The 12,607-nt window shown below is 48.8% G+C and overlaps 1 protein-coding gene across 2 annotated transcripts; it reads right to left on the bottom strand.

The window, feature by feature from the left end:
• Positions 1 to 5,778: 5,778 nt before the first annotated feature.
• Positions 5,779 to 11,977, bottom strand: LOC147020617 (talin rod domain-containing protein 1-like). 2 transcript variants are annotated; one of them, XR_015061896.1, is made up of 3 exons: positions 11,732 to 11,977; positions 9,261 to 11,434; positions 5,779 to 9,223 (listed from the first exon to the last, which is right to left on the bottom strand). XR_015061896.1 is itself a non-coding variant. In XM_085896112.1 (2 exons), the coding sequence occupies exon 2, from the start codon at positions 11,018 to 11,020 to the stop codon at positions 9,767 to 9,769; it is 1,254 nt and encodes a 417-aa protein (XP_085752238.1). In that variant the 5' UTR covers positions 11,021 to 11,434; positions 11,732 to 11,977; the 3' UTR covers positions 5,779 to 9,766. The 2 variants fall into 2 exon arrangements, 1 of the variants encoding a protein (XP_085752238.1); XM_085896112.1 differs by having other exon boundaries at positions 5,779 to 11,434.
• Between the last annotated feature and the right edge of the window lie 630 nt (positions 11,978 to 12,607).

Below are 12,607 nucleotides of genomic sequence, written 5' to 3'. Positions count from 1 at the left end.
AATAAAAGCACCCCTCTCCATTAATTGGGTTCATGCTGATCCTATGTAGCAAGTCCGGATGTAACTGGGCCAGAAATGTAGGAGTACCACAACAAACAAACACCAGTCTGTGAATTATAGCGAGGATAACATTGCTGCCATGTACGTGGAAACCTTGCCACCAAATGCAAAATGTCTCCTGCTTTGTAATTCTAAACACCTCACTGCACTGAAACGTTGGGACAAATACTGCACTGTAAATGGTGGGGGCTTATAATATCCTTACCCACCTGCACTGGCGTGACATGATACACATTTGCATTCCCCACCCCCATCCTTCCAAGACCACCAGTGAAGATAAAAAAAAAACATCCCTATACATTAATTGGGGTCATGCTGATCCTCTGTAGCAAGTCTGGATGTAATTGGCTCAGAACTATAGGAGGAGTATGCTTTGTGTTGGCTTATTGGTTAGGGTGGTGGGCTTGGGTTCACAGGATCCTGAGTTCCAATCCCCCTTCGCTGCTGAATTGATACCAGGTGGGGTTGACTCTGCCTGTCATCCTTCTGAGGTCAGCAAAATGAGTGCCAGTTTGCTGGTATCCTGTGTTGGAGTGGAAACCTGTCCAGGATTGTGCACAACAGCCAAGTAAACTGCTGAGGCAGCACCAACGCTCTGCACAGAGTGTGGTCCTGATGGATGGATGGATGTAGGAGTAGCATGACAAACAAACAAACAAACACACGAACAAACTAACACCGGTTCATGAATTATAGTGAGTATTCAAGGTGAGGTCTGACTAAAAATATACTTTCATTATGCTGTGAACTTGAGATATACTTTCACAAATTTTCATATTGACATCCAGGATTTGTCATGGCTCTTTCTGGGTTAAAACAAACGGAAATGTGCTGAAATTGTGTATCATATGAATTGACATCTACCATTGCTTCAAAAATCAAGCATCACTTCATTGAAATAATGTAAAAGTTGGAGGTGGTTTGTCTGGCTTAAATGGCCATTCTTCTTTTCATTGTTTGTTGCATTATTTTAAAAGGTTCAGTTGTTAGTGAAGAAGAGTTGGGTTTGAGTCCCAGGTTGTCAGAATTTTTTTTTCTTTTTTCATATTGGCCCCACATAGGAATTTATGCTTGTTTATTAAATTCTGTTTATGGGGATTGATCTCCAACGCAGTCTAATGTAGTTCCGTCAACTCGTGTCCAACTTCTGATGACATTCACGATCAGATTTCTTCAAACATCCCTGTCTTCCCGAAGCTTTGGCAGAGAGAGCTTGGAAGCAGCCTTTACCCTATCCATCCAGCACATACAAGATCTGCCTCTTCTTCCCTCAACCATACCCAGCATGATTGACTTTTCCAGCCTTTCGTTTTCTGCATGCACGATGAATCCATAATATGACGGTTTCTGTTTTATCAGCCCTTCCAATGTACATGGTTGTCTAATTTCTTCAAACACACAGTGGTTTGTTCTTGTTGCAGTCCATGGGATTTTTACATTCGTCTCCAACACCACGTTTCAAAACTGTCAATCTTATTCCTTCCTTTCTATTCCACTGCCCACAACTCACATGCATACATTGCAACTGGAAATACCAGAGCATTCACCATCTTCCTGTTGGATTGTTTTGAAAATTCCTGACATTGCTGTTCTCCCCAACACTCACCATCTATCAATTTCTGCTCCACATTCTCTACTCACTTCAATATTAGAACCCAGGAAGATAAAACTTTCCATGATTTCCACATGATCGTCTCCCTTCTCAGTTTACAAGATTTTAATTTTTTTTTTTTTAGGTTTAAATAAAGACCAGCCTTCTCACTTTCCTTATTCACCATCTGCAGCAGTTTCATCAAGTCCTCTTTACTTTCTGCTACCAGAGCTCTATCATCAGCACGCCTTAGGTTGTTGATACATCTTCCTCTAATCCTGACTTCAGCCTCTGTGTCATCCACATTTGATTTCCTCATGATGTACTGACTATACAGCTTGATCAAGGGGAGACAATGAACCCCTATCTAACCTCTTATCCAAACCATTGTCTCTCCACACTCTTTTTTTTTAAACTTATTGTTTAGTGTCCTTATTATTTATAACTTATTGTTTAGTGTCCAGGCTTCTTATCATGTGCTTTGACTTCCCTATTTCTCAGCGTTATCAACATTAATTATCAACACAAAGACTTTGCTATTTATACTACGAAGAGGTGTGTGTCACCGTTTTTCTTTGCCAAAAGGATCTTCGTCAAACTTTCAGAGGTTCATCAGTGAGTGTTTTAGAGAAAAAAAAAGTTAGATTTTGGGGGGAATTTTTTTTCTTTTAATACCTCCACAGTGCCTAAGCCTTTGTAGCTATGTGAAAGGTAATAAATGATGCTCGACCCCCCCCCCCCCATTACTCAGTGGATGAAGGGAAGTGCTTTCGGCCTCCACAAAAAACCCAAAATTTGATTCCTTCAAAATGCCAACCGGGAGACCCTGCTAGTAATGTAAATAAACAGATACACCTTCCTTTGATATTCCCTTGCTTTTCCATGATGTACCTCAGATTTACAATTTGATCTCTGGTACCTCTTCTGAAACCTGCTTACTCAACGGGCAGTTCTCACTTAATGAAGCCTTCTATTCTGGATAAGGAGTTCTTGATGTGTCCCACAGTGTGAGTCTGGCAGAGCATTCTCCACACATAACTTCAACATTCGCTCCACTGCATCATTTTGAATACCAAATCTGTGCTTTCCTGCGATCCCTGGTGCTCCTGCTTCTCCAATTTTTGCATTCCAGTCTCCCATAATTATTAAAACCTCCTTTGGGCACCTGTTCTACCAATTCCTATAACTTTACGTAAAACTCCACATTTTCTTTGTCTACTGTAGAAGTTGGAACATATATTGAATGATGGTGGTGCTCACTGGATGGCATTTCAAAACCCCACTGATTCTTCTTCTTTGTTCGTATGCAGCTTAAGGCTATAGGTCGCATCATTGGCTGAGGATGTAGCTGTGTCCTTGGTTAAGGCAGGAATTTTAAATTTGGCCCTGGTATCGGCGATAGCTCACCTACTTTTCACGAAGGACATCATGGGCTATTTAACATCCACCGGCGAATGACGGGACAACCGTTTAACATTCATCTGAAGGACGGGACACACACATTGATGAATCACCGTGCCTGTGAAACACCGGGATAACAGTTTAGAGTGGGGTCGAGATTCGAACCGAGGCTAGACAGCTTAGAGGCGAGTTTGCATATCGTCTTCGGCCATCCTGTCAACCCACCTCACTGATATTAGCCTATAATTGACTGAGTTGGATGACCGAGCCCTGACTTCGCCGTCTCGTTATTGCAAATCACTGTCGCTCCATTTATTTTCCAGCTTTTGTGACCAGAGAAGGATGAGAAACTGCTGAAAAGACCCGAGAGTTCAGTGGACTGTTAGCGAAGAGGCCCTGAGTTCGAATCAGGATTTTCCATGCTCATCCCATGCAGGAATTTTATCTTATTTATCAACTCTATATATGGAAATTGATCTCCAATATACATATGTAAATTAATGGGCTCTCTGGCAACCATGAAAGATGTTAACCATTGTAGCTTACAGTGTTTGTGTGAGAAACTCTTGAGGCTATTGCGAAGATTCACAAGCTCAACGGGCTGTCACTACGTCAGCAAAGAGGTCGAGGGTTAAATCGAGGTTGTTGTTGCTTTTCACGTTAGCCCCCTGTGGCAATGAATTCCCTTTGATGAAATTCAGAATTGACATTGATGCTTCTTACAAAATTGAAAGAATATGAAAGTTGCAGGTATTTAATTTTTTGTACACAGTGTTGAGGCTCATGGAAGAGCGAGAACACACTTGATTAGGATGTAACGAAATGAAAAGGGAAAGGGTGGGGACACATCAACATCAGGGCTGAAGGACAAAATAGAGGGAGACTTGGGGAAATTAGGGATGAGGGAAAGAGGAAGACACACAAGGTGAATAAGACGGATGTTTTTTTTTGTTTACTTTGTCGAGCCTCATATAAGAGCTAACACAGAACATATAACAAAGGGAGCAGGAGACGAGAGCAGGAAGCACAACAGTGGAGAACAGGGACATCAGGAGATCTGTGGAAGAGAGGGATGAGGTGGGGATGGACAATACATGGACTTTCAGGAAGGAAAGTGGAGAATTTGAAGGAGGTGTTTAACAAAGGTAGAAAATATCATAGCTTTGGATGGGGGGGGGCGGGGGAGAGATATGAGATGGTGGTGAATTTAAAGACCTGGAGGGAAGAGTGGGATTGAAGAGAGTGGGAGTTTGTTCCAGAGGCAGGAATGAAAGAGTGAAGGTGAGTAGTGGATACAGCCGCAAACTCAATCACAGAAGCGGAAGAAAAAACTGGAAGCACAGAACGAGGTGTGCTTGGGAAGGGTTCATGGGTTAAAAAGAGAATGGTTGTGGATGGGGCATGACAACTGTCTTGAAGCATTGGAAGGAAGATTGATATTGCAGAAACTGAGGAAGTTGGTTCCACAAGTGAGAATAAAGAGAGACTGTTGAGTGGAGGCGAGCAATGATTCTGAATTTTGAGAGTTGCGACTGAAGGGGGTTATTGGCAGACTGCCTGCACCCTGCAGAAACCTGGGTGGGGCAGCACAGAAAGGGCAGAGGAGGCAAGACCAGAAAGGAGGCCGGGTAGCTGGGAGGAGGTGGGACAGGGGGAATTTGGGCGGGGTAGGGGAACTGGGAGGTGACAAGGCGAGGGGAGATCTGGGAGGTGACGATGCGAGGGGGGATCTGGGAGGTGACGAGGTGAGGGGGAGGGGATCTGAGAGCTGACGAGGCCTTCTAAGCCACAGGCAAGAAGATTGGCATGTGAAGCAGGATGTCAGGCTTTGTCAAATGCCAGAGACTATGTCCATTGTCCAGGGAGATGGTCCTGACCTCTTGTTTGAGATTGAGGTATTCCAACTATTAGTGAGAGAGGAGCAGCAGCATGTTCAGAGTTGAGTGACTGGGATGGAATTCAAACTGATGGTCAGAGATTAAATTGTTTGAAAACAGGAAAGACTTGATAAGGCAGATGGAGGGGAAGCAAGAACATCGAACAGACATAATAAGGTAGATAGAGGTGGAAACAAGAACGGAAGTCGAGGATTTGGGAACATGGATACTGATGCCACCTGCGTCCATCACCGAAGCAGAATCAAGGCCAGACAGAACTTTCTCTACCTTTTCAGATGAGAAGAACCCAAAGTCCAGCAGAGTGGGGGTATGTCAGGGTAAGATTGGGACAGAAAGGGATGGGTTGGGGACACGAGATTTTGAGGAAAAGACAGGGTTTGGCATTCTGCCTTATCTCAGACAGAGCATGCAGTACTGCCTTTTTAGGTGAGGGACAGGATGGACGCCACAGAGCATCGGTTCTCCTCAAACAAGCTCTTGGCAAGAGTTATTGTGGGTGAATTGCCACTCCCTTCCCGAAAGTTGGTCAGGCCAAAAATTATGTAATTTATTCAGGATTGCCAGCAATAACTCACCGACTCTTTGCGAAAGACACCAACCGGGGGTTAACGTCCATCCGATGGATGGAACACACAATGTCGCATCACCCTACATGCAAGAAACCAGAGTGACAGCTTACAGCTACATCCAGGTTAAAACCCAGGATAGACAGATCAAAGGTTAGTGCACGTATGTCTATGCCGTCCTCCCAAGCCAAACATCGAAATATGGAAACGATAACCATATAAGCATCGCGACTGTGATACAGAAGCAAGATTAACTGCAGAATAACAGAAATGCAAACACTTTTAATGGCAAATAAATAGAGGTGAACACAAACGAACACTTAATAATTCATCATAGTGTAAAAGGGGCACTTGTGGTTGGTCGATGATCACAAGATCCACCATTCTTGGATATTCATTCATTCACCCATTTGTTCATCAAGAAATGATAATCTTGCAACACCAAGACTGAACCTCTGGCTTTTCCAGTTAATAAAACAGAAACTGTAAGCTAAGCTTTCAACTTGAGCCAAGCTATAATCACTTAATCAGGAGGATTAAACAATACAATTACTGGAGTACATTCAGAACTGCCAAACTGTATTGCGAACACAAACGTCATCATTATAACTGAGTGAAGAAAGGTAGGTCATACTAGAATATCCAACTCAAGCACCCCAGATTAAAATTAAAATAAATCCTATCCATAAATTCACAGACTGTACCAAGAAAGACAGAACATTCACAAAGAGCAGGTGCTTTGAGCACATTCTGTACGGATGCAAAATGATTGCTGTCTGTACTTTGTGCCCAAATTCGATTTGTTCCATCTCGTTTGCACAGTGAGCACCTTCCATTTTTGTTGAAAGATCATCCACACCACCCTTATGGAAAAGGGGAATGGTGTGTGTTGTGTAAGGTGTGTGTGGAGGTAAATGGGGAGGGTGTGTGAAGGTAAGGGGTGAGGGTGTGTGTGTGCATGAGTCATTATTTTCCGAATGCAAGTTACATTCAAAAAATAAATATTGTACAAAAATATCATTCTCCACTTCATCTTATTTAAAGTTGAAAACCAGTAAGGGATAAATGTTTCAGGCACAACGATTTTATCAGAATTCAAAATCTGATGAAAAAGCAAAACACCACATCAGGTGAAGGCCAACCTTCAGACAGGCCAGCTGTCGAGCTTCGATCTCTCCAGGTACACAAAGTTGGTATTTGTTGAGTTCTGAATGGAAACATCTTGAATGGGCAAGTGATGAAATAAGAATCATCTTAAACAAGGCATTTGAATCAGACCTGAAGCATTCTGAATGAGACGAAACATTTGCACTGGAAAACAATCAATGGGCAAAGGCCAAGAACCAAATGGAGCAATTCATCAAAACATGTGCAAAAAGACTCCATTTTCACATGAAAAAAAAAAACATTTGACAAACAATTTTGAAGGAGGAATGAATACAAAATAATTCATCTTGTCCAGACAAATGTTACATGGGGTACAGATCTATACATACGTGTAGAATACTGATCGGAATACAAACCTGAAACCACAGCACAAAGTTGTAATCATTCGCTGCTTATTCAGTCACATTAATAATGACGTAATGATGATATAAGTTGTTGGGTTTTTTTGTATCGTGCACCGGGCACCAAAAATAATAATAATTTTTTTAAGTACAATACATTTGTACACAAAACTGCAAAGACAGAATGTCACATCCGCTCTTCGTATGATCAATTCCTTCACCAGTGACACTTGCTCACAAAGATGAGCGAAGATCTCCAAGGAAATTACCTGTGCTCGTCCAAACAATAACAGACCACTTAATTTAGTTTGGTTGCATCATTACTGGGGTACAGCAACACAGGCGATTAAACCAGAATTTAGGCCCTCTCCTCATCCCTCCTCTCCTCGTCCCTCCTATCCCCTCCGTCGCCCTCTCCTCATCCATCCTCCTCCCTTTCCTCCTCCCTGCGCCGCCCTCTCCTTGTCCCTGCGCCGCCCTCTCCTCGTCCCTGTGCCGTCCTCTCCTCGTCCCTCCGCCGCCCTCTCCTCGTCCCTGCGCCGCCCTCTCCTCGTCCCTGCACCGCCCTCTCCTCGTCCCTCCGCCTCCCTCTCCTCGTCCCTGCCCCGCCCTCTCCTCGTCCCTGCGCCGTCCTCTCCTCGTCCCTGCGCCGCCCTCTCCTCGTCCCTGCCCCGCCCTCTCCTCGTCCCTGCGCCGCCCTCTCCTCGTCCCTGCGCCGCCCTCTCCTCGTCCCTGCCCCGCCCTCTCCTCGTCCCTGCGCCGCCCTCTCCTCGTCCCTGCGCCGCCCTCTCCTCGTCCCTGCGCCGCCCTCTCCTCGTCCCTGCGCCGCCCTCTCCTCGTCCCTGCGCCGCCCTCTCCTCGTCCCTGCGCCGCCCTCTCCTCGTCCCTGCGCCGCCCTCTCCTCGTTCCTGAGCCGCCCTCTCCTCGTCCCTGCGCCGCCCTCTCCTCGTCCCTGCGCCGCCCTCTCCTCGTCCCTGCGCCGCCCTCTCCTCGTCCCTGCCCCGCCCTCTCCTCGTCCCTGCGCCGCCCTCTCCTCGTCCCTGCGCCGCCCTCTCCTCGTCCCTGCGCCGCCCTCTCCTCGTCCCTGCGCCGCCCTCTCCTCGTCCCTGCGCCGCCCTCTCCTCGTCCCTGCGCCGCCCTCTCCTCGTGCCTGCGCCGCCCTCTCCTCGTGCCTGCGCCGCCCTCTCCTCGTGCCTGCGCCGCCCTCTCCTCGTGCCTGCGCCGCCCTCTCCTCGTCCCTGCGCCGCCCTCTCCTCGTCCCTGCGCCGCCCTCTCCTCGTGCCTGCGCCGCCCTCTCCCCGATCCTGCGCCGCCCTCTCCCCGATCCTCCACCACCCTCACTATTTGAATTCCTGATGTAATGACAAAGGCTGGCAGGATGGCTTAGAAGTGCACACACTCAACTCTAAGTTGTTCAGCTAAGCTTCGAATCCCGACCCAGCTATAAATTGCCATTCTGGTGATACACAGGTCGGGTAATTCATCAATGTGTGTGCTGTCCCTCAGACGGGCGTTAAATTGGGAGTCCCGTCCGTTAAAGGTCCAACGGTGTCCTTTGCGAAGTCGGCGAACTATCACGAGCACCCAAAATAAATTACAAATTCCTGCCTTAACCACTCAGTCGGAGCGGCGACCCGACGTGGACTGTAGCCCTAGTAACTGTTTGGGCAACACCAACGCTGTAATGATGATGTAACGATGTGCTCCCAAGTTGATTAACTATCGAGGCACAAGTCAACCAGAGGTAAGGAAGGGACTGACATCATGACGAATTGACCATTTTAAGCCATAATCTTGTAAACTATGAAAAACCAAAACGATACAGGTGTAAAAGTATTTTAACGCTGACATTACACAAATAAAGGACACGTGGAGATTGCAATGAAGTGCGGAGGATCAGAGTGAAATGATCCTTTAAAATCCAGCAACGAAACGTGATCCCATACAAGTAAACATGGGACGCCATTCCGGTCTTTCGTCAACATTTGGAATTATTAGAATCAAGACCAAGTGACAAGACCCAGACTCATAAGTGACAAACTGAGAGTGTCAGTTTCTCATCGACCCACCGAAGGCTGGTGTTGACAAAACTGATAGTTTTTCAATGACAGCTGTAACCAGGATAGCTGGATCGAGGTAAATTTGTCATTGGTTTCGAGCGGAGTCAATCGGAGCGGGAGAGAGCATGCCAAAAAAAACCTTGGTCTTGGTCTTGATCTTGGTGTGCCAAAAAAACCCTTGGTCTTGGTCTTGGTCTTGGTGTGCCAAAAAAAAACCTTGGTCTTGGTCTTGGTGTGCCACAAAAAAAAAAACCTTGGTCTTGGTCTTTCTTGGTGTGCCAAAAAAAAAAAACACATGATGATGCTCTTGTCCACTGATGATGCTCATCCACTCTCACTGTGGTTGACTCCTATTCCCTTCCCAAGTTACAGGTTATTCTGAATGACTATGGGTCCGATCCTTCTCCGAGAGTCTGAACACGGTGGCACGTGTCCCTCTATGGTTCTCATTGTCAGTTTGTCAATGGTTACTGATATAATCTGAATGAGCGGAGACAGAACATTCGACATTTCAATGCCCATCTGCTACCTGCTCATCAACGTTGTGCCACTGAAGCAAATTGTATTCTCTATTTTCACAGATTGTCAAAAACCCGTGTACCTGCACGCAATTAAAACGATAATTATATCGGCGGTCATCGAGCTGTCAAAACCTCTCGCCAGCAGGACAAGTCTCGTTCTGTCAGCTCCCAGTCCGTCCACGTCCATCAGCATGTCCGTCGTCCTCCCTCTCTTCTTCGTCGGCATCTTCAAGTTTCTCTTCACAGTTCACCTGTGCTGTGGTGCCATCGCCTCCGACCTCATCATCCTGCTGACAGGCTTCCTCAGGCGGCAGAAGGCGCGGCGAGCCCTTCTCCCGCAGCGCCCGGAGCAACAACTCGCACCCGTCTGCGGCAGCCGCGGCGGCCTCGCGGAGCCTCTCGTTCACCTCACCGGAGCGTCGAGGATCCACGGTCACGGCCGCGTCACGCAGCCACCGAGCCACGGTTACACAGGCCGCGGCAACGCTCATGGCCCCGCCGAGGATTCCCGAGCGTGCCGCCTTGCCCGTGGGTGACAGCTCGGCCGAGGGTCCCTGGAACCTCGACTCAGAGGCGAGAGCGACGAGTGCGTGCACCGAGCGCTCCAGGGGTGCCGCGAATAGCGCACAGCGCTCCTGACTCCGTGCACCGGGCTCCGCTCTGAGCGCGCGCACGCAAGCGAGCAGAGCCGCTCCGCAGGCGCCGGCACCGTGCACAGCCAGCTTGAGCTGCTCGCGTGCCGTTGGGTCACACCCAAGCCCTGCGCATGCTTCACTCAGCACGAGAAGCTGCGCGTGCACATCTTTGGAGATGTCCAGCAACTGCTGCGCCGTGAGTTGCTCCTCGGGTGACTCGGAGGCGAGCGAAGATAGCCGCGCGCAACAGCGCTCGATGCGGTGCCGTGAGCGTGCCATCCGGTACGGGTCGGCGACGGAGGACGGGCACGCGGGCCTGGACCCCGGAGCGCCCACAGCCACAAGGTAGGCCGCCTGGGTGGCGCACTCGATGAGAGCCACGGCAGAGGAACCGGTCTCGGTTGCCAGCTTGGCCGTCTCGGCGAAGCGGCCCAAGTTGAGCGAGGCCTGGAGTTCATGAAGCAGGATCATAAGCCCCTTGCTGCGCGCCACCACCGCATCCCGGCAATGTTCGAACGATGCCCACGGGGTTCGAGTGGATGAAGACGGCGGCGGAAGCGATGCCGATTGACACCCTGGGTTATTATCGAAGTAGACCGGTCGTGCCTCCCCGGACAGCAGCAGCAGATCGGCCACCAGCTGCATCTCCGCGCCGCACGCTTGGCTCACCCTGGCCAAGTCGCGGCGCTGGGCCCAGTTCACGTCCTGCTCTCGCAGTGTCGCCCCCTTGCCGTCGTCGCGTCGTTGGGCGGTCTCTTCCCCGCCCTCCCAGCTAGCCATGCCGTACACGCCGGACTCCCATGCCTGGCTGCACCCTCGCTCCGCAGGGCCGCCTCATCCTGCCATATATAGTTCTTTCACCCCCTTTTCCTTTCACGTTTTAAAATAAAATCCGTTTCCTTTGTGCGGCCAACGAGTGACTGCGGAAGCATTGGTCACGACTCCTCGTGAGCAGGGTAACACACTGCGTACCTATGAGCACCGTCCCAAAGCGAAACACCGATACTTCTTCAACATCAAGCCCAGGACTCCGAGGATTGCGGTGTTCGCGCGCGAAGCCTCGTGGGTGCTCCTGGCACGTTTGAGCGGCCAAGTCAATGCATGTGGCTCATGATTTTTGGCGGTTTTTTGACGGGATGTTTAGGCCCTGCACGGAGGGGTAGCTTGTCCGTACTGAGCCGGTGATTGTGGGCTCTGTGGGAGGTGGAGGGGGGCAAGAAGAGTGAGGAAGACATTGTTGGGGATCAACGACACCAGTATTTATAGTATAAGGAACTAATGGCGATTGAGGTAATACCTTTCACATCGGTAAGGGTGGTCACTCTGGTCCTTCCCAAGACTAATATCTCTCATTTAAGGACACAACGTGCCGAACGATGAAGAGATGTTGATGATGGAAATACAATGGACAAGATGAGGAGAGTGAGAAGAAGTGTAACATGAAGAGGAGGCGATGAGAGGCGAGGAAGGGTTTTTTTTTAGAATACGTACCGACCGTGGGTCCCGTTCTTGGCTTCATGAAGGCCCCGGACGCCGATCGAGCCGTGCTGGACGTCGGTAACGGGTGGGAAGCTCTAATCGCACCCGGAGAGGGAGAGAGGGAGGGACCTGTGCTGGAGCTTCGGCTGGATGGACGCTGGAGCCCGTGAGAACCTGCGAGCTAAGCCTTGAAGCTGGGAGCCGGTTTGGTGCTTGCAGTGAGACTGGCTCGGGCTCGGTGCCGGAAGCCCCAGAGGGTGTGGTCCGTCCGTTCCCAACGTTGACTGGGAAGGGCCAAGGATTCATTCTTTATTTAACACATGCCGTGCAGTCGATGTCACAACGAGTGTCTGTTCAGCACTCGCCACAATCTATATATACATATATACGCCTCAACATTCGTTTGATTTTCTTGGGTTCAACCTGTTTTTCTTTTCCTTTTTTTTTTTTACCTCAGGAGGTACCCGAGGACTGACTGAGTTGCTGGTTGCGGTGACCCGGGAAGCTGGTGTGCATGCTGTGAGGCGATCTACATATGGCGTACGTAAAGGGTGAGAGAGAGGGTTTGCCACATGCGGGAGGTCAGAATAGTCCACCCAATGTTGCGTACGTAATATGTCGATGGCGTCTTTTCGCGAACCAATTTCACAAATTTTGGACCCTGATTATTTCGCAACCACGCACGCTGTAAGAGACCTTTTTCTGAAGTTGTTTACTTAATTCTGAAAACGGATAGTGGTGGCCGCAGGTACTGACCAAGCAGACTCGTTCGACGGATAAATTGCTGTTCAAAAATCCCTGAAGACCCTTCGTCTCTCAAACCTTTTGGCCTTGCCATGAGCCATGGCCTCTCCTCCGAGGGCCACATTTACAAGCTGGCCTCCAAGT

The sequence above is a fragment of the Eptatretus burgeri genome, chromosome 9, assembly GCF_056783735.1.
Source record: "Eptatretus burgeri isolate ZD-2024b chromosome 9, Ebu_testis_v1, whole genome shotgun sequence".
Taxonomy (NCBI): Eukaryota; Metazoa; Chordata; class Myxini; order Myxiniformes; family Myxinidae; genus Eptatretus; species Eptatretus burgeri.
Note: the sequence above shows the minus strand (reverse complement) of the source record. Positions and strands in the feature narration are given on the sequence as shown.

Excerpts from the sequence above, each read along its gene's own strand:
- LOC147020617 (XM_085896112.1), bottom strand. The coding sequence starts at position 11,020 with ATGGCTAGCTGGGAGGGCGGGGAAGAGACCGCCCAACGACGCGACGAC.